Source organism: Rhinatrema bivittatum, chromosome 1, assembly GCF_901001135.1.
Source record: "Rhinatrema bivittatum chromosome 1, aRhiBiv1.1, whole genome shotgun sequence".
NCBI lineage: Eukaryota > Metazoa > Chordata > Amphibia > Gymnophiona > Rhinatrematidae > Rhinatrema > Rhinatrema bivittatum.
In genome coordinates this window covers 256,087,857-256,110,693 of record NC_042615.1, presented here as the reverse complement: position 1 = coordinate 256,110,693, position 22,837 = coordinate 256,087,857, and the positions used below count along the sequence as shown (strand labels likewise).

Here is a 22,837-nt window from a genome sequence, read left to right as displayed (position 1 = left end):
AAGGCTGGCAGCTCTCTCCTTCCTTCACTCTGGCTCCCCCCTTCAAGACATTTGAAGCGTCATAAGAACATAAAATATGCTATACTGGCCAGTCCAAGTCACAAGTCCCTGGCAAGTATCCAAACATTAAATAGATCTCAAGCTGCTATTCCTTACTGATTAATAGCAGTTTATGGATTTTTCCTCTAGGAACTTATCCAAACCTTTTTTTAAACCCAGTTACACTAATTGCCATAACCACATCCTCTGGCAATGAATTCCAGAGCTTAACTATGCACCGAGTGAAAAAGAATTTTCTTCGATTTATTTTAAATGAGCTACTTGCTAATTCCCTTCACTTAAAACCAGGTTATCACCACTGATAGAGGGATTAGGACTTAAAATGAACACAACCATAAATCTCAAATATGCTTCTGTGAAGAATTAATTTGCAGCTTTTGACAGATTACTATGTCACTGATCTTTAGATTTCATTGGTTCCTAGTGTATGCATTGTAGTGAAACAAATTAGTGAGCTTTATTAAAATAAGCAGGCTTTCATTGAATGTATAATGATTATTTGATTCATAAATGCTTTATTTTTACTGCTGGTGCACTAAGGACCCTAAAGTTTCAACTGTAAAGGGACTCCGCAGGAGGTGTGTTCTTCTCTTATCTACACGCAGTAGAAATCTATTTAACTTTTTATAAAGTATATATTTACTTAGAATGCTATTTTTTTTATTCTGCTTCTTGGCACTTCAAAGCAGATGACATTCAGGTACTGAAGGTATTTCCTATCCCCAGAGGGCTTACAATATAAGTTTGTACAATCTAAATTTATCAATATATACAATGCCGTGTGTGTGTTTTGCATGAGATGGCCTGGGCTTCAAGTGGCTTTTGTAGATCATCATGAATAAACACCAGTGACCTATGGCATAAACTGTTGGAGTGTTTTTGCAGATGACACTCATAAGTATTAAATACTATAGTACCATGTTTGTTTTTTTTCTCAGGGACCCAGTGGAAGGAAAACATTCATATTCCATTCTCTGGTCCCATTGCTCACTCTCACTGTCTTCTTCCCCAGCCCTCGCATTGCTCACTCTCACTCATTTCCTCCCCCACCCCCACCTCCAAAAAAAAGTAAATAAATTTACTCTTAGCCCTTTCTCCTGCAGACTACCGATCTGTATGGTTCACTTTAAGCCACGCAATACCTGTATTCACACACTGCTCAGTGATCATCGTAAGAATAGTGCTCAAATTTCCTGAGAGCTGTGTGGAGCCCAGAATCAACAGTAAAACACTGCCACATGCTGTGCTTCCTTACTCCTTCCCAGATGGATGCAGGACTGGAACCTTGGCGCCCCATGACCCAATAGTGGTTCACAATCTTAAGTCTGAAAAATAGTGCTGTAGTGTGCGAGTCATATTTGTTCTGTAGTAAAGGAACCTGGCATGGATACAAAGTGTCAGCATACACAGTTTGTGTTGTGTATCTCTAGTGGGCAAAGGACAAATTGCATTTCTGTTTGGGGAGGATTTGAGTGGCTTGGATGTACAGAATTTGAGAGTAAGTACAAAATAGCTATTATGTCTTACCAAATGGTAAAAGGTTTTAGTTGCAGACACATTCGTGCACAACAGTGCATACAGTGTTGATGTAGATTTGTAAATATAAAGCAGCATTTAAATACTAGATACAAAATGTGAAACTGAGTCGGGAAAATAAAACTTGTGATCTCTTATGGTAGAATAAAAACTGTTGCAGGTAGAATGTCCCTTCTGTTTACAAAGGGTTTAGATGCTGGGAAAAACCAAATTGGCCAATAATGTTGGCCAGCTCAGTATTTACTAGTATGGGAATAATAGCTTGATTTGGGATCTTAAGATTTTACTTTCTATAGCATGTAAACACAAATAATGATTTTAGTCTGTCACACATCTCAGCAGTGTGGGATAGCCAAGTAAACTTTTAGGCTGGAGACATAAGCACACTGATTCCAGCCTTCTTTCTTATAGCATTCACAACATGTAATCTGCTTATCTCCAGTAGTATTACATAGCTTTTACCTTAGGACAGAGATGTATCAGGAGCTGCCTTCTCCTGGAGATGCTGGCCTCTCTATTCCCAGCTAGGCCCACATTCTTATTCTTGCTCAGCAGGGTCCAACTCAAGAACTCTTTCTCTTTGGCTTTTAAGGTGGACCAGGTTAGATGTCAGGTCCTGCACAAGTTAAGGAGGATTTTCAGGGACAGTCCTTCGCATACCTTCTCCCTCAACTCAAACCTGACATGATGAGCATCCTACTAACCCTAGATCACTTTCAGGGATGTAACTTCTCTTCCCAATGTGCTGCTTCTGGCCTCTTGCCAGTTAAACTCTAGGTAGGGGCTACAGGGTCATGCTGTCCCCTTTTCACTAGGGATAACCTTAACCCTCCAATTACCACAACCTTACACTGTTTGCCCAGTGTGCACCCAGAGTCTTTTATATGAGTCCTTTAAAGCTCCGAGTTCCAATTCTCCTCCATGAAGCACAGCAGTTTTTAGAACCCCTTCCCAAGGACTCTCTTGGTTTCACTTTGGTGCTGCTGCTGCTTCCTCTGAAAAACTTGCTATTCTTGCTCAGGGCTTTCCAATGGTGGTTTCTCTTCTGCTTGCTCTGTTTCCTGTATTTCTTCATTTCTCACTGTGATGGGCTTTATCTCTTTTCCAATTTTTATTATCATGTCTTCTGATTCCTCTGCGCCTTCTCCAACACCAACGCCTTCGTCTGGCCATTCTGCAGCACCTTCATCTGGCTTCTCTGTGCTGCCTCCCACGGGCCAATCTTCACTGCCTCCTTCAGAGCAGTCTGTCAAGCTCCACCACGAGCTGCCCTGCATATAAGCCGCAGTCTCAGTGTAGGTTCTTTCACCTGGCTTTCATTCTCTTTTCTTGTATTCCACTGTGCCTGGTATTGCCACTCATATACACAGCTCACAGCATTGCTTCTGCCCCAAGCTGTTTTCTGGGCAGGAATCTCACACACCAGACTTTTATTTTCTTCTCTACTCTCTTTTCCTCCCTTGGAGGCTTGGGTTTCTGCCTGTGCAATCGCATAGTACAAAAATCCCCAAACTGACACCATATGTGGGATAGCAGAGTAAACTTTTAGGCTGGAAACATAAGCATACTGACTCCGGCCTTCTTTCTTACTGATTCCAACTTTATTTCTAACAGCAATATTCACAACATGTAATCTGCTTACCTCCAGCAGTATTACTCACACAGCTTTCACCTTAGGAAAGAGATGTCCTGGAGACGCAGGGCCTCTCTATTCCCAGCTGGTCCCATATTCTTATTCTTGCTCAGCGGGGTCCCATCCACAGAACGCTCTCTCTCTCTCTCTCTGGCTTTTAAGGTGGACCAGACTAGATGCCTGGCATCTCACAGGTTAAGGAGGGTTTTCAGGGACACTACTTCACATGCAGTCATAATTTACAGGCATTACTGCTTAGGAAGTGTAATACACTGTTTAAAATCATGAGAGGTCTAGAACGGGTACATGTGAATCGGTTATTTACTCTTTCGGATAATAGAAAGACTAGGGGACACCCTATGAAGTTAGCATGGGGCACATTTAAAACTAATCGGAGAAGGTTCTTTTTTACTCGGCGCACAATTAAACTCTGGAATTTGTTGCCAGAGAATGTGGTTTGTGCAGTTAGTATAGCTGTGTTTAAAAAAGGATTGGATAAGTTCTTGGAGGAGAAGTCCATTACCTGCTATTAAGTTCACTTAGAGAATAGCCACTGCCATTAGCAATGGTTACATGGAATAGACTTAGTTTTTGGGTACTTGCCAGGTTCTTATGGCCTGGATTGGCCACTGTTGGAAACAGGATGCTGGGCTTGATGGACCCTTGGTCTGACCCAGTATGGCATTTTCTTATGTTCTTATGTTCTTACAGACCAGTAACTTCACAGAGGAAGTTGCATCATTATGCCTCTGTTGCATTGTTCTTATGCAGCTTCTGGGCTCTGGGGAAAACAGCCGTGTCAAAGGCAGCCTCAGAGGCTCAATGGCGGTACTGCCTTGATTCTTGGTTAAAATGCATGTGTTTTCATTAGTGAAATAACATATATCCTATATCCAAACTCTTTGCAACTGCAATCTTGTCAGGCAAGCCAAATGACAGAGCCCCATTAGCTCAATCTTGTATCCAGGTTTTGCAAATTATAGAACTGCAAGTAATGTCCCAGAGTTTTCCAGATATTTTTTTTGCTTGTTTTTAGGTTTGTTTTGGGGTTGGGTTTTTTTTTTGGGGGGGGGGGTGGTAGTTAAGATATGAATTTATATATTCATATCTTAACTACCACCCCCCCCAAAAAAGCTGCTATTTAGTCAAATAAATCTTAAAATGCTGCTTATCTTATTATAGCCGGATAAGTCTAAAAAAAGTGCTACTTGTCCGGCTAAGTGATTTAGCCGGAAAAATTGAGTTTTTTAGACTTATCCGGCTATCTGACTTAGCCCACCAGGCTTGTCCCTTCTCTCTCACTGCTCCAGGCTCATTTCCTTCTTCCCCACATACCAAGGGTCACCTCCCTGTCTCCTTTCCCTATCAACTCTCCCTCCCCTTGTAAAAGAAAAAAAAAAATCTCACTCAGCTTGATCAGAGCCAGTAGGAGGAGGAGAACAGGGATGCATTGGGCCATCTGTTCCTCCTCCTCAACCTGTAGCAGTGGCAGCTGCGGTTATGGTTGACTGTGGAGGGAAGAGGAGGAAGCAGAGCCAACTGGTGGCAATGGTGATCACCAGAAGAAGAGCTCTGGGCTGGTGAGAGTTACTGCCAGTGGGGGTGTAGGTTCATGGAATTTATGGCCCTTGCAGGGGAAGTCGGGCCCAGAACATTATTTCTGGACTGTGGGGGAGAGCAGGCCCAAAACGTTTCTTCCCAGTCTGGTGGTGGTAGCAGCTGGAGGTACTGGGATGGGGGGGGGGGAGCTCGTGGCAGACTGGCAACAGTGAACGATGTTAATAATGGTACCTGGTCCCTGCTCTTCATTCTCTTTAATTAGCTTCAGGCACCCATAGGAAGAGAGAGCAGTGGAGAGCAACTGATTACTTGCTCTGTTCTCTCCTCAGGTAGCAGGCACTCGTGGCTGTTAGGAAAGGGATAGCCTTACTATGCGCATCAGTTAGCCACATGGTGCCGGCTGTACTTGTGCATGTGTGCGCATGGCTTTTGCCTTGTGGATGTGCTTGTGAAACCAAATGAGAATTTTGTGACTCCGTTCCAGCCACAATTTGGGAACCACTGGACTAGACCAAATGGGCGTTTAAGGAATGGATGCAGTTTCTTACCCCTGGAAAGTTGCTTTTTGGTTTATGTTTTAAAATCTATAAACCTCCCCTTGAACTGGAGCGTGTTATTAAAAAAAAAAAAAAAAAAGTGTGTATTTTAGTTCCATCTGTTTTATTTACATTCGAAGGATTATAGGTCAGAAAAAGTTGGATGGGAAAAACTTTCTTCTGTTTTTGAAATCAATATTTTGTATGGTTTCAGGAAAAAAGTTATGCTTGAATATAAGATATTCAATTCAGAGAAACGAGATGGTGGGTAATAGGTCACATAGAGACTGTCACTCACTGCCTATTTGTCTTATGTAAACAGTGCACAATCTAACATCCTGCCGCAATTAGGTTTTCTGAAACTAGCCAAAATAAGGGCTTCAGGGATCTGTGAAAATATTTTGTCCTGTGATGATATGCAATCCATAATTGTCCTTGAACTGTAGCTTTCTCACTGAAAAACACTGTAGTTTCACAAATTTGCACCAGTTACAGATAGTTACATAAATTTTACATCGGTGGAAAGTCCTTATGCTGAGAGAAAAGATACTTGCAAAAAAAATACATATGAAGGGAAAAATAATTGTCTGCATTAGGACAGACTGCAAATGCTTTTCACCCACAGGATTTGCCTCAGTTTCCAAAGCGAAGTATATGCAAACTTTGGATTTAAAATTTGCCATGGGTATGCAGTACTGGGCAGTCATTTCCATCTGCTTTTTCTGCAGGGAAATTTTTGCTGGAGAAGTACATGAGTTGAAAAGACAATCTTTGCATGTACTTTTCCACCCTCCACCCAAGCACTTTCTCAGGAATGTTTCCTCTCAGTGCAGCTAAAAGTATGTGTGCTGTGGAGCAAAACTTGTGCTTTTCACCACATGTAAGGAAGGCAATGTTCAGACAGCAGATTAAGGTGGGTAATATGCTTTTTACCCACCTAAATTGCTTTGAATATTGTACTCTATAATAGTTTAAACATGTTATTGGACAGAAACATACAATTCCTCTTGCCATGGAGTTTGCAAGCACCTTGGCAGTAGAAGTCCTTTAGTGTATTACAGAATACAGTTCCATTATACCTTATAAGCATCTCAAATCAGAGTTCTTCAGTAATAGGGATGTGAATTGTTTTTTGACGATTTAAAATATCGTCCGATATATTTTAAATCGTCAAAAATCGTTAGGGCCACGATACAATACCAATTCCCCTGATTTATCGTCAAAAAATTGTAAATCGGGGGAAGGGGGAGGGCAGGAAAACCGGCACACTAAAACCCCCTAAAACCCACCCCCGACCCTTTAAATTAAATCCCCCACCCTCCCGAACCCCCCCCCCCCCCAAATGCCTTAAATTACCCTGGGGTCCAGCGGCGGTCCATAGCTAAATCGGGGGAAGGGGGAGGGCAGGAAAACTGGCACACTAAATCCCCCTAAAACCCACCCCCGACCCTTTAAATTAAATCCCCCCAAATGCCTTAAAGTACCCTGGGGTCCAGCGGCGGTCCGAAACGGGCTCCTGCTGTTGAAGCGTGTTGTCTTCAGCCGGCGCCATTTTGCAAAATGGCCGCCGCAAAATGGCGGCGGCCATAGACCAACACGATTCGACCGCAGGAGGTCGCTTCTGGACCCCCGCTGGACTTTTGGCAAGTCTTGTGGGGGTCAGGAGGCCCCCCCAAGCTGGCCAAAAGTCTCTGGGGGTCCAGCGGGCGTCCGGGAGCGATCTCCTGCCGCGAATCGTTTTCCGTACGGATAATGGCGCCGGCAGGAGATCGACTGCAGGAGGTCGTTCAGCGAGGGTTCTGGACCTCCGCTGAACGACCTCCTGCAGTCGATCTCCTGCCGGCGCCATTTTCCGTACGGAAAATGGCGCCGGCCATACGCGTATGGCTGGCGCCATTATCCGTACGGAAAACGATTCGCGGCAGGAGATCGCTCCCGGACGCCCGCTGGACCCCCAGAGACTTTTGGCCAGCTTGGGGGGGCCTCCTGACCCCCACAAGACTTGCCAAAAGTCCAGCGGGGGTCCGGAAGCGACCTCCTGCGGTCGAATCGTGTTGGTCTATGGCCGCCGCCATTTTGCGGCGGCCATTTTGCAAAATGGCGCCGGCTGAAGACAACACGCTTCAACAGCAGGAGCCCGTTTCGGACCGCCGCTGGACCCCAGGGTACTTTAAAGCATTTGGGGGGGGGTTCGGGAGGGGGGGATTTAATTTAAAGGGTCGTGGGTGGGTTTTAGGGGGATTTAGTGTGCCGGTTTTCCTGCCCTCCCCCTTCCCCTGATTTAGCTATGGACCGCCGCTGGATCCCAGGGTAATTTAAGGCATTTGGGGGTGGGGGATTTAATTTAAAGGGTCGGGGGTGGGTTTTAGGGGGTTTTAGTGTGCCGGTTCACGATTTTAACGATTTTCACGATATTCTAAACACCCAAACGGCAACGATACGATTCCCTCCCCCTCCCAGCCGAAATCGATCGTTAAGACGATCGAGGACACGATTCACATCTCTATTCAGTAATGACTTCTTCCACACTCACTTTAGTAATGCTAACAATCAGACATAGGGCACAGTGCTGCTGTTGCTAATGATACTGTATCCTTCAGCAAATAACATGAATTGGAATCCTGCATTGTTTAAAAAAAAATAAAAAAATTATGCCCTCTAAAACACATTAACATGAAATACAAATGGCTTTGCAATATATGCACAATCCAGGAGCTTTCAGAAGCCTAGATAATATTCCGTTTACCACCACCTTTACCATAAAAATAAGTTCCTGCATTTTTACTTAAAGGTATAAACAATGACAACATCCATTCATGTATTGGCAAGGCCCTGGCCTTGTTTTCCGACTTCAGTCACTTCCAAGAATACAACTCTTCTCCTCCCTTCCCATTAAAGTGCAACCGTGAAAGGGGCATATTCTGTCTTTCTTTCTGTCTCTGTCTCTCGTCATTCAACCTGAGCAATAGCATCCTGTTGGACCCACTCCCTGAAAGGTGCAAGGGTGGGCTGGTATCCAAAAGCCATTAGCCTGCTTTTGTGTATTTAAAGGGGTGGCTCCGATAGGACACAGCTGTTTAGGCTGAGTGGTGCTTAGAAGAAAGTGCCGCTGGAATGGAGGAGGTGGTGCCCCTCTCACCACAGTGTCCCTAGGCAGCTGACTTCACTGCCTCGTTAGGAATTTAGGCCTGTGCAAGGCATAAGATATTTTGGCATATGTCAAATTTGCACCCCTCCCCCTAATAACACAGTGGATGGTATTTAAACAATGAAATGTTTAACATGTAAAATTAAGTGTTATATGCTTATTTCTGCTTATACATAATTGAAAAAATACAGGAAAGAAAACTATATTTGCCCCTATTGAATTCTCCCTAGCTGAGAACCAACCAGGGCGTGTGTGTCTCACCGATCCTTAACCATGGTCCTGACTATTATGTAAAATAGGTGATTCTTTCATGATTCTAGGCGGCAACACTGGACTCCGGAGATTATCTGCTATGACTACTTCCTTGCTTATGGGCCAATTCAGTAAAGTCCGCGGGAGAGCGGACGAACGCCCACTCGCCTGTGCACGTGATTCTGTATTTAAATTAAGTGGTGCGGTAGAAACGGGCAAAAGGAGGCGCTAGGGACACTAGCGCGTCCCTATCGCCTCCATTTGACCCGGAGCGGCGGCTGTCAGTGGGTTTGACAGCCGACGCTCAATTTTGCCAACATTGGTTCTCGAGCCCGCTGACAGTCACGGGCTCGGAAACCGGATGCCAGCAAAATTGAGCGTCCAGTTTTCAGCCCGACAGCCGCCGGCCCAATTTAAATTTTTTTTTTCTTTTTTTTTTTTACTCTTCAGGACCTCTGACTTAATATCGCCATGATATTAAGTCAGAGGGTGCACAGAAAAGCAGTTTTTACTGCTTTTCTGTGCACTTTCCCGGTGCCGGCAGAAACTAGTGCCTACCTTTGGGCAGGCGCTAATTTCGTAAAGTAAAATGTGCAGCTTGGCTGCACATTTTACTTTCTGTATCACACGGGCATACCTAATAGGGCCCTCAACATGCATTTGCATGTTGAGGGCCCTATTAGGTGCCGCGGGTTGGATGCGCATTTTCCGCCCCTTACTGAATAAGGGGTAAGGGAAAACGCGCGTCCAAGGGCAGGTTAACAGTGTGCTCCGTTGGAGCTCACTGTACTGTATCGGCCTGTTAGCAAGGTAGTTTCCACAGTATTTGATAGTTTTACAAGGCGGCTGAGCTTTAAATTGAACTGAAGCCAAGTGTGGTATTCTCTCTGAATTGTTCCATGCTTTTAAAAAGTGTAAGGTCGATATTCAAAAATTATATAGCCAGATAAGTTGAATATCCGGCTAAGTAACAGCTGCTGAATTTCTGGCTATGTTCAGTGGCTGTCATTTAGATGGATAAATCACCTACATGGCTATGATTTTAGCCAGACAACTTGTGGGCGGGGCAATGGGATTTAATGGGGTGGTGCTAGTTATCTGAATAGGTGACTTATCCGTCTAACTGAATATAAGAACAAACAAGGAGAGGGAAATAATTCTCCCAATCAGATATTACCAAATTCTAAGAAAAAAATCACACAATAAGGAGAAACAGTATCATAGAATCCAAGTGCTTCCGATTTTAATCCACTGTCTCTCGCCCACAAAGGGCCCCAGGCAGTATCAGCCTTATGGCACCATACATTTTAATCATGTACCGTCTCCCTTATATGATTTTTTAATTTTTTATTAATTTTTAATTCTGTTTTATTCAGTTCTTTTATTAATCTTAATTTCCTAAAAAAGAAAGTAATAATTTGTTTGTAAACCTATAATTTCATAAAAATCAGCAAGTACTTAGCTCATATAATCCGGCGTCTAGTTGCACTATTCGACACTGTATCAATCTGGTTATTCAAAAATTGTTCCCAACATGGACCATGTTTCGGCTAAATAGCCTTCATCAGGGGATATTTTTTTGAACACTGTCAGTATGCCAGAAAATCTTCATATTACCACATCCTAAAACATACAATAAAATTTAATGAATCACAAAACCCCAAAACTTCTACAGTAAACAGCCTCTCGCAACAAGCTCTACCACCAAAATTGCGTATACCTATAACACAGCCAGTTCTTACCTTCTGCGGAACAAGCTGTTCTCACAAATCATCCTTACAAACGCAAATTTGTAAATGGCATCATAGTGCTCTGTTAAATATGGGCATTTTCCTTGTAATAAATGCTCGGTTTGCGAGCAATCTTTTTCAGGTGATACTCTCCCTTATTTTAAAGGGGGCACTTTCCATTTACGAGAATGCATGAATTGTTCTTCAGTTGGAATGATATATGGCATATGGTGCCCTTGCCCGTTACTGTATATAGGCAAAACCAAACAATGTTTCAGCACACGTATGAACATTGCAGTGCCATTTCAAGAAATCATCTGGAAGCTCCTTTAGTTCAACATTGTCTTGCTCAGCGATATGTTTTTGTGGATTTAACTTTTGCTGTGATAGAGCAGCCAAACAATTTTCACGTGGTGGTGATTTTAATAGATACCTGTTGCAACGGGAGCAAAGATGGATTTATTTGTTTGATACCGTGGCACCTAAGGGGTTACATAAAGAAATAGACTGATCCATGTTCTGATTGGGTGTAGGTTGTTTGTGATTGACAGCTTCAGTGATGTCTAGCTTCCGGTGACGTTAAGGTCTGGGCTTTAAATAGAGGAAATGAAAGGCTTGGTATTCTTGAGTGCTATGGCACCATTTATAAATTAGCGTTTGTAAGGATGATTTGTGAGAACAGCTTGTTCCGCAGAAGGTAAGAACTGGCTGTGTTATAGGTATACGCAATTTTGGTGGTAGAGCTTGTTGCGGGAGGCTGTTTACTGTAGAAGTTTTGGGGTTTTGTGATTCATTAAATTTTATTGTATGTTTTAGGATGTGGTAATATGAAGATTTTCTGGCATACTGACAGTGTTCAAAAAATATCCCCTGATGAAGGCTATTTAGCCGAAACATGGTCCATGTTGGGAACAATTTTTGAATAACCAGATTGATACAGTGTCGAAAAGTGCAACTAGACGCCGGATTATATGAGCTAAGTACTTGATGATTTTTATGAAATTATAGGTTTACAAAGTATTACTCTCTTTTTTTAGGTAATTAAGATTAATAAAAGAACTGAATAAAACAGAATTAAAAATTAATAAAAAATTAAAAAATCATATAAGGGAGAGATGTTACATGATTAAAATGTATGGTGCCATAAGGCTGATACTGCCTGGGGCCCTTTGTGGGTGAGAGACAGTGGATTAAAATCGGAAGCACCTGGATTCTATGATACCGTTTCTCCTTATTAAGTGATTTTTTCTTAGAATTTAGTAATATCTGATTGGGAGAATTATTTCCCTCTCCTTGTTTGTTCTTGGATAACATTGGGCGAGGAGTTGGCTTCTGTGTTTGTGAGCCACTGAATATAGTCAGCTAAGTAGTGATATTCAGACATACCGTAGGTAAGTTATCTGTCTAAAGGGGTTATTTTCCAAAGCAATCCTTTTTCGCGTGCGATTACAAAATGGGGGCGGCGTCAAGACCGGAACAGGAGGAGTCGAGGCGGCACCGGGGTGGATGTCGCAAGGACATTGCGGACAGCGAAAAGGTAAGAACCCTTTTCGCTGCCTATTTCGCGCCCAATAGCATCACCTTTTATGATGGCGCTATTGGGTGCAAAAGCCAGCAGCGATCGCACTGCAGAGGTGTGATCACTGCCGGCTTTCGCAGGCCCGCCCCCCACCCCTCATTAGTTGTGCAATTCAGGGAGCCCTGCGACATAGGAAAATCTAGCTCTAAATTAGGCCTGCTGAATACCAAGTCTAAATTTAGATGGATATAGGATTTATCTGGCTAAACAGCAATTTATTCTTGCATGGTGAGCTGCATAGCCATGTAGCTGAATATCATGTCTAAGTTAGCCATCTATGTGTGTCTACCCCAGTATGGCTTATTTTCTGAGTATTGTCTCTAAATAAGGTTCTGTTCAGCTTTTATGGATGTAGTTAAGGATTTGCGAGTCTGTTGTAGATGATCTACTGAATTTTGTCAGAGTTGAATAAAAAAATGTGGTTCTCCATAGATTTCCTCTAACTCTGATCCATTTCTGATGTTTCCTGAGGTTGAAGTTTAAACTGTGACCTAGATTCTCTGTAAACACCATTGAGATTAGTGAAAATTAGTGCACACCATGGTGCGTGTTGAGTTGCAGAAATATGAAAGGAGGTGGATCAGAACTAGACAGGATTTGTTCCTCTTTGGTCAGGTTCAGTTCATACCATCTGGGGTTTGAGTCTGATCTTATCCTGGTGAAGTTTAATCTTATCCTGAACATCTAACCACACTACCTTAATTCTGGCATATTCTGCCTTGTATTGCTCCAGAGAATGTTGAGAATCTGATTTTGGGTGAAACAGAACGTCTAGTTTGGTCAAGGCTCTGGTATTGGATTTTAAACTTTGCTTCAGTACAGTGTTCAGAAATGTATTTATTAGTTGGAGTTACTGCATTCTGGCTCAGCTGGTGTAATCTGCTGTCTCATAATGTGTTCTGATTACTTTGGCAAGATAATGAATGACCTCAGTTTTATGGTTCTGTGTATTGTCTACGTTTTAGTTGATAAGATTTCACCAAATGGAATGTTTGCTGTGCCGTCTTCCAACTGGTATTACAGTAGCTCAGGGGGTTTTTTTTCCCTTTAGTTTATTCCTGTAATTTCCTTTTAACCTATTTGCCATCTTCTTTAAGGTACATGTCCATTGAGATGTTAGCATGGCAGTAAGTGAAATGTTGTGATCTTTGAGACTTTTCTGCAGAAGGGCCCGGCCAGTGTCTATTAGTGCAACTATCTTGAGCAACTTAACTGATCTGCTTTCATACTTTTCTTACGGCAACAAGTCATCCAACCCCCATTTATACCCTACCATGTACAGAAATAATTTTGATACTTTTATTGAATGAAGTCAGAGTCACAACTCATATACTGTAGAACTCTGCACAGTTAATATGAAAAAAGAGACCTTGAGCAGACACCAGGATTACTTAATAGACATTAAAGAGCAAGGTTAACTTAAAATATTTTCATCTTCTTCTGTTACCTCCCTTGCAAGGCATTTTTCCTTATTCACTCTGTCCATCTCTGATTGGGGAACTACCATTTGAGACTTACAATATTTTATTTGCTTTTTCCCCCCTCCATACTCCTTCCATATTTGCACCAACTACAAGCTGTGATCAAGACAGGGAGATGGAACTAATAAGTGATCTATTTCCAGTACTGCTCTGGCCTACTGCCAGGTATTGCTGTATTTCATTCCCCCTCAGGAGACTTTTCTGCTGTTTCAGCTTACCCATACAGAAAAAGAAGCCTGACCTAGGATTTAGTGTCTATTTCTCCTGCTTGACAGTAAAGAGCACCGACTACCATACTGGATCTGATCTGGCCTTCTCAGTAAGCACACTCTTGTGCTTGCAGGGCTCTTAAATTTAAAAAAAAGAAAAAAAAGAAAGTGTTACGTTACGTTGGAAGTTATGTCGCATGTACTGTAGGAAAAGCAATAAAGGCAGCAGAGAAGATTAGCAACAGTGAAGAACTCTTTGCTAACAATTCATTAACTGTTAGTATCTCTGTTCATGTAGAGTACTGAAGTTCTACCAGTTAACTTGGATAAAGGGAAGATGAGATGTGGACAATGTGACAGATTACCTCATTGTAAGCAGTGGATGGTTCTATCAACCCTTGTGTCTTCAAGCACTTTTCCTGTATCAAGTCACTTTTATCTTCTGAGATGTTGTGTTTTTGATGAATAAAATCATACAGCTGGAGAAAAGAATCAAGTTTTACAGCCCAGCATGGCCACCTATTTGCTAGTGCATGTTTATAACAGAGTAACTTAAAATCAATTACTTGTTCTGTGCAGCTTTAATTTTAATCTTTGCCCCAAGTCTACTAGTTGATTTCATTGAAAAGCAATACAAATACATTCTGTGTAGCCATTTTAATGGGTTACGGATATAGGAATTGTTTGAAAGAATGTGATGTAAAATAAATGCACAAAAAAACCCAGGCTCACAGTTGTACTGTGCAGTGTTTTCATTTCAATAGTCAAAGTATGTGTAATTCAGTCTAAATGGTTAATAAGAAAAATCTGTTGTGCCCTTGGGAGAGATGCATATTGGCAGCCGTAAGAGTACGCTAGCTTAAAAGAAAACTAGAATACACAAATATGAACGTGAAGAAATATGTGACAGGCTGTATAATTCCTCATAGATAAGGGGGAAGGAGAATTCTGGATCATGTAAAATTTGAGCATGGCTAACACAGAGCCCTCATTAGTATACCAAACTGTTTGGTTGCATAAAGCAAGCAATTTAATTCTTAGGGGTCCATCAAAAAGCCTGTATAGCAGTAAAATGCCCCATATGGATACATTTAAGTTAATTTTTCAGAGCTGCATAGAACAATGTACTTATTCAGAATTGCACATCTGCCCAACATACGTGCACACCTCTGTGCGAAACTGAGGGCCAAGTATCAGGATTTCAGTCAGAATGTTTATTTAAAGCAGTAAACAGGCTGAAAGAAAATAAAATGCTATTGCACTGTGATGTTAAACCTCAGGGAAGTAGGGTGACAGTGTAACCTAGTGGTCAGAGCTGTGGAACTCAAGGGATCTTGGGTTCAGATCACATCACCACTACTTAATGCATGTCCTTAAGGAATCATTTAATCCCTGTGCTTAATCTCTCTCTGTGATGTATTCCTTAGTCTTTTCCCTTGTTTTCTACTGGTGGTATGCACTGACATGTAAACCATCCTAGATACAATTGCACTTTATGGAAAATGCTTTCAGGTGCAAGTTATGCAAAGGGTAATATTTTTAAACAGGTTATTTTGCTTGCTTTTCTCTGTTCAAAATTATTGTATTCATTTTTTCAAAATATTTAAATAGAATAGCATCACATATAATAAATGCATAGTGACAGAAATGGCAAATATAAAATTAACATAAGTTCACATTTTAAAAAAATAATTATGAAGAGAAAAACAAAAGTCTTCTCCGACGTAGAGCAGCATTTGAATATTGCCCAGAAAGTCTGCTGTGGTGAACTTTATATATTGTGGATCTCTAACAACATCTCTAAGCTGTATGCTTTATTGTACAGCCCATGAAAGTAAAGTAATTTTACTGTGATACAGTATTGCAGTAATATCTATTGCCAGCCTTCCTCCACTGCTGTCACTGGTGGTTCTTTGACCTAGCTGTGCATGCATTAGCTGCCCTCTAAGAGAACCAGCTCATAAGCGGGAGTGCGAGCCCATACAGGCATGAAGAATACCTTAAAGCCTTACAAAAATTAAGTAGCCAATAACTTGATTTCTAAAAGCTATTTTTATTTTCAAAAAGATGTATGGCACTGTACACTTGGTGGCTAAGCAGTTTGGTTCAAACTTTGTCTGTTACACTGTTGAAACGGTTAACTGGCTTATGACATTAGCTTCTTCATGAGGCACTGTCACTGGTGGCAAAGAAAATTGGAACCTGTCTTGCTGCTGCTCTTGCAAAGTGATAACAGTGTTTAAAGTTTTATCATTAGAAAAAAAATGAATCGTACTTTACTTATAAAACAATAGAAAAAAACAAAAAAAAAAAAAATTAATACTGAGAGATTAACAGCTGGGTCAGCCAAAAGCTGGCTATGTTGAAATGCTCAACTGTAGGTATTTAGCATTATTGAATAGCATTGTGTGCCATCTGAATAAGAACATTTCTTAAATCCACGACTGACCCGACCTATAGACCACTACCAGCACCACCACCCATGCTTCTTCCTGTCCAAACAGCTTACATATGTGAGGCAGAGAAGAAGGGGAGGTCTTATACAGGTTATTAGTACATGTAAAGAAATACTTTGGGTAAACTAACTTTTTGAAAATATAATTATTTTTTTCTGTAAGGGGTGGTGTGTGTGAGAGAGAGATATGTATTACACATAATTCTATACACCTGGGGCTGAGCATTTCAACCCATCTGACTGTAGTTGTTTATGCTTGCTTTAAATCACTATGCTTCTGTGAATTTAAAATCTGTTCCTTGGAGTAATATTGTTTGTAATCTATTTGGATCAGATTAATTCTCCAATTTTTGTGGATGCTATGTTTTGAAATATAAAAATTCTTTAGAATCATTAAAATAAAAACACCTCATATTACTGTAGAAGGATTTGCTAGGCCCCAATGGCAATTCCAAACAGTGTATTTAAGATTGGAAATTGTATGAACTCTGAAGTAGAAATTTGCTGCTCTGAAACTGTAAAGTGGAAGAGCAGCCTTTTCCTGGAAGATATCTTCTTCCAGTATGCAAACAAACCAAACAAGCAAAAAAAAAAAAAAAAGCTGCTGCTAGGGAATCCTTATTGCTCAGGTGTTAATGCCAGACACTAAAATCTGAAGAAGAAAAATAATTTTGGTGCATGGAGTCCAGTCATGCCATGGGGTTTTGATTAAAGCAACAGATTACATTTGTATAAAATGAACACACAAACCAACTGTTGGAAAAAAAGAACTGTATATGAATAACATGTTAAAGATACTTATTTATTGTTCTTATAACCAAAGACCAGACTACATTGGTCCATTCAGTAACTTATAATATTTCCATTTCATTTGGCAGCTGCACTATCAAATCTCTTCAGAGACGCCATGTTTGCATTAGTCGATTGGAGAGGCCTCAGAACTGGGGTGAAAACTCTTGTGAAGTGAGGTTTGTCATATTGGTTCTGGCACCTCCTAAAATGGTAAATATGCTAACATTTATATTTATGACTGAATTTTTGGGAGACAAAGACATTAAAACATCAGATCCTCATTGGTTATGCTATACATTGTTTGCATAAGTGTGGCAAAGAGGGAAGTCCTAATCTGGTCAAAGGTTGGAATCCTATAGTGTTCCTCTCTCTAGCATTTTGAATATTGTACTGTTGATGATCCTAGCGAAGAGAGGACCTAACAAAATATCTGTACAGCAGAAATAATGAAGCGATAAATTAAATCTTTTTCTGTTCCTGAATGTAATTACAAGCACAAGTAATTATGTTCTCTGCAGATGTTTGCTAGAGAGGGGACTCAGAAAAGTAAGTACTCATCCAGTGAGTATAGTAGTTTAACTCTGAATTTTTCCTCATTATGAACTTGTGCCTTGATTAAGGACAAAGAAGGTATATAGAGACTTTACAGTATGTGAACTTTCTGAAGAAATCGGACATTCACACATCCATTTGATGCACCAACCATAATTCTGTAAAGATATAGTCATTCTTGACAGGTTCAACTATTGTCATAGTTTAATATCTAGACAATATTTGTTGATGTTGTAAGCAAGTTTAGGGGTGCAAGGGACCTGTCTGCTACAGGACACTTCCAATTGCCCTCCCACCTTACTTCATGATCCTAAGTCAGGAAAAAGACAATGTGTTCTCCTCAGAAACAGACTTTTATTTATCAGATTTGGCAGGATGTAGCATTTAGAAAATAAAAACAATTCCTGTCTCTAACATCCCGGACAAGTAAGCACCAGTTTTCCCTAAAGAAAGTTCTGTACCATGAGTGATAGCAAACATGCCATAAACCTTAGCCTGCCTAATATATTAATACTCACTTACCCCTGGTACCAACTTAGGCAATACCCTTTGTTCACCTCTGAAGCAGACGCTGGCTGGAGGTCAGGAGAATGTGTGCAGGGAAGGATTTGGTTCCTGGGTTTGGTACTGGCAGAGCTGATGGTGATCTGGGAAGGAGACAGGCTTCTGGCTCTGGTAATTGCCGGGCTGTCTGGAGCTTGCTCTCGCCCCTCACCATCTCGGACACCATGTCACTTTCCGCACCTGAGCAGGGCATCTCCTCTTTCCAGTCTCTTGCCCCGGTCTCTTGGCCACACTTAATCTTCTCCCTCCTCAATAGCGGGGGGTTCCGGTCTACTTAGGGCTCCCCTTTTGTTCTTCTAATTCCTTTACTTTCAGGGGTCTCACTCCCAGGGTTGCTTTTTCCTCTTTATTTGTCTCCCTGTCTTATACTTTCCAGCTGATAAATATGTATAAGCTCATGCAAAATCTCGTGGTGGGTGGGGAGGGTCTTTGCTGCATTGCAGGTCTTTTCCCCTTCCCCATTTCTTCAGGGGGAGAACTGCCACGTCTGTATGCCAAGCTGTTATGCCAGAGTCAGTGTTTTTCTCCATTTCTGACTGCCCCCCCCCTTTCTTCCAAGGGTGGGAGTCCTTCTGACCTCTGGACTTGCTTGCTGATCCATGATTCTTGCTTAGAGGCTTTATTGTCCTTCTGTCTGCTTTTTTATTTAAACAGGCAGATGTAGATAAAGTATCCTTCAGTGTAAAGTTCTCATCAGGGCAAGATCTCTTGTTTTTCCACTGATACAGTGTCTTGGCCTGTCAGTATTTGGTCTGCATATTTCTTGGCTATTATGATTCATATTTGCTGCTTTCAGGAGTAAAACATGAGATATCTCCCTGCAATGTCAATAACCTGAAATTTGTCATCAGCTTGACTGTTTCAGATGACAAATCCCAGCTGAAACACTGCTACCAGTCAGAACTGATTAATGTTTCATAAATGGAATGCATGCTATTTTGTATCATGACAGACATTACAAGGACCAGATGAAGCATGAGTCTGCACTGTACATGGAGTGGTACTCAGTCATGCCACTTTCATTTAAATTTGCCTTATAAAGCAAGAAAGCAGTCTGTATCCACTTATCAAACATGAAAATTAGTTTTCTTTTTCAGGTCTCTTCTTTCTCTTTTATATTTGTTTCTCTGTTGATAAGCAGGTATGAATTAGCCATAATGCGTGGGTAACATCAACTGATGACACTGACACAGACCTAGATCCAAGTTCAGTAAAGACTGTACTGAGTATGTGCAGGTGTTCCCATGCTTGCGCACTGTCTCATGAGCATCACTGTCTGTCTTCATCTGAGCTACCATTCAAATGTGTCTCAGTCTCTCAAAATTGTTTTCTTTTTTTGAGGGGGGGGGCCCCTTAATGCCTTATCTGTCTCATTGCTTGAAATTATTCTGCCGCTGCCTCAGCAGCCGATCAGAAAGAATGTTTAAATTCTAAATTAAATAAATAGAGTAAGAAGATGTCAAAGAAGCCTGTGGTAAGTGGGTATAAGGCCTGTATCTGGGGGCTCCGGATGTCCAACACAGATACACACTCCATTTGCTACTGCTATTTGGGCCCTGACTATGAATCCTCAAATTGCTACAGCTATGGATGGATGTCACCCAGGATGCAGCAATACTGTTCCTGGAAAATGGAGGCCCTGATAAAGACATTGGTGATTAAAAACCCAAACCTCGGCACAATACCGAGCAACGGAGTCACTTGAAGAGGAAATTATCATTGAGCTCCTGATGCAAGAAGTTGAAGCCTCCCCCTCTCGATACTATAATATGGGAAAAATTCTCATCCCCCCTTCCCCTTGTGGTGCCGGCCTCTGTATATGGCTCTGTTCAGAGGTTAGGTATGTTGCAGAGGCATTATGACGTAAGAGGTGGCATAAAAAATAATGTTGAAGCAGCATGGAGGATCCCCTTCAGAGCCAAAGAAAGAACTGTGATGTCTGCACAGGGATTCCCTTTGAGGAAAGTCTAAAGAGGTTAGGGCTCTTAAGCTTGGAGAGGAGTCAGCTGAGGGGAGATATGATGGTGGTTTATAAAATAATGAGTAGAATGGAATGGATGAACTCAAATCAGTTAACTCTTTCAAAAAGTACAAAGACTAGAGGACATGCAATAAGTTAGGTAGTATATTTAAAATAAATAGGAGAAAATATTTTTTTTTACTCGAAACAATTATGGTGAAAGCTGTGTAGGTGAGTTTAAAAAAGATTTGGACAAGTTCCTATAGGAAAAGTTCATAAATCATTATTAAGGTGAGCTGGCTTAACAGCCAGCTCACCTCAGAGCTTCCTCACATTAACCTCTCTGACCCTAACTCAGCCATCCTCTCCTGGAACAACATCACTGAGGCAGTAGCAAACAAACTTTGTCCACTATCAGCAAAAAATCTAAACCCAAACCCAGCAAAAAGACAACCATGGTTCTCAAACAACCTCCATAAACTTAAACAAAGCCTAAGACACAAAGAAAGCAAATGGCGTAAGGCACCCTGCCCCAGCACCTTAGCCGCCTACAAACTAGCTCTACATCACTACAAGAACTCTACCCAAAAATTAAAAAGGGATTACTATGCTAGCAAGATTCATGACCTTGTATTTGACGCCAAAGCTCTTTTTGCTTACATATCTAACCTGACACACATCAACATACCAGATATTCCCATAGACCTAGCTCAATCTAAAGCGGAGGAATTGGCTATTTTCTTCCAAGACAAAATATCTAACCTGCTAAAGCGACTGACCCCCAGCAACAATTCTCGTCCTAATGCGCCACAGATACAAAACAAAGGAACCTCCTTTGAATCATTCCAACCCATCACAGCCTATGAGATTCTTCTGTTACTTAAAAAAATGAAACCTTCCTCCCACCCCTTCGACCAAATACCCACAAAGCTCCTCCTTCTAATACCGGAAACGATATCCAAAACTCTGGCAGATATCATAAACTGCTCATTATCCCAGGGTCTATTTCCAGAAGACCTAAAACTAGCTTCGCTAAAACCACTCTTAAAGAAACCTAATCTAGACCCCAAGGACCCCAACAACTTTCGTCCGATTTCCAATCTTCCATTTATTGCCAAGATAATGGAAAAGCTGGTCAACACTCAACTCTCCAACTACATTGAAGATCACAAAATACTTTACCCCTCACAACATGGTTTCCGTAAAGCTTTAAGCACAGAGACGCTACTCATATCCCTGACAGACCACATCATCATGGGGCTAGACAAAGGCCAATCCTTTCTACTTATCCTTTTGGACCTTTCGGCCGCATTTGATACCGTCAAACACTCCATCCTCATCAATCAACTTGCGAACATAGGAATCTCAGGAACTGCCCTATCATGGTTCAATACTTTCCTCAACAACAGAGGCTATAAGGTCAAGATACATAATAAGGAATCCTCCCGCTTCTCTTCAGCTTTTGGAGTTCCTCAAGGCTCCTCCCTATCCCCTACACTCTTTAATATTTACCTTCTACCGCTATGTCAACTGCTAACCCACTTGAAACTAACTCACTTCCTATATGCAGACGATGTGCAGATCTTGATCCCCATCAAAGAAACCATCTCCAAAACTCTTGAATTTTGGGAAATTTGCCTTAAAGAAATCAATCACCTCCTCTCGAGTCTAAACCTGATATTAAATACAGCCAAGACGGAACTTCTCATCATCTCACCAGAAAATAGCAACCCACCTCCATGTCCTCTAACCCACCATCTTACCACCCAAACAAGGGATTTAGGCGCAATTATCGACAACCATCTTAATCTAAAATCCTTCATCAAACAAACTACTAAAGACGGATTCTATAAACTTCAAGTACTTAAAAGAATCAAACCGCTCCTTCACATGCGAGACTTCAGAACGGTCCTTCAAGCAGTAATCTTTTCTAAGATAGACTACTGCAATTCCATCTTATTAGGTCTCCCTTCTGCTTCCATTAAACCCCTTCAGATGCTTCAGAATTCAGCTGCGAGAATTCTGACTAACACCAGGAGAAGAGACCACATCTCTCCTATTCTCAAGAACTTGCACTGGCTGCCAATACACTTTAGAATTATCCACAAATCCCTCACTATCATCTACAAGACTATCCATCACCAAGCATCCCTCAATCTTCAAATTCCACTCAGAAAGCACACATCCACCAGACCCATCAGAGAAGCCTACAAAGGATCACTCCTTGTTCCACAAACCAAAACCACTCAACACCTAACCTACAGAGACCGAGCCCTTTCCACAGCCGGACCTTCACTATGGAACTCTATTCCTCCCGATCTAAGACAAGAACCATGCCTTCCTACTTTCAAAAAAAGGCTTAAGACATGGCTATTTAAGCAAGCCTTCCCAGATCCATATTGAAAGACAGTAACATCTTATAAGACACTACACAATATTATGTAAATTATTAATGTAAATAATTCATCTTTACTACTCAACTATCTTACTCTAATTCTCTCCCCAGTTTTATGACCCTGTTGTAATGTAACTTTTATTTCTTTGCACTTGTTTATGTTCTGTTTTTTGTGCACACCCTCTTGTTATTTGTAAACCGGCATGATGGGGTTCCTAATCTCGAATGCCGGTATAGAAAAATCTATAAATAAATAAATAATAAATAAGGTGGACTTGGGGGCATCCACTGCTTATCCCTGGGTTAAGCGGTATGAAATCTATTTACCTTTTGGGATCTTGCCAATTACTTACGACTGGATTGGCCATTGTTGCAAATGGGCTATTGGGCTTGAT

At 41.4% G+C, this 22,837-nt stretch overlaps 1 protein-coding gene across 3 annotated transcripts in view; it reads left to right on the top strand.

Moving 5' to 3' along the window:
* SLC4A11 (solute carrier family 4 member 11) overlaps window positions 1-22,837 on the top strand; it is a 726,210-nt gene that overhangs the window by 559,116 nt on the left and 144,257 nt on the right. For all 3 annotated transcript variants that reach the window (XM_029593900.1, XM_029593909.1, XM_029593918.1), the window contains exon 7: window positions 17,058-17,181. In XM_029593900.1, coding sequence (XP_029449760.1) covers window positions 17,058-17,181 — 124 coding nt within the window. The remainder of the gene's footprint in view (window positions 1-17,057; window positions 17,182-22,837) is intronic.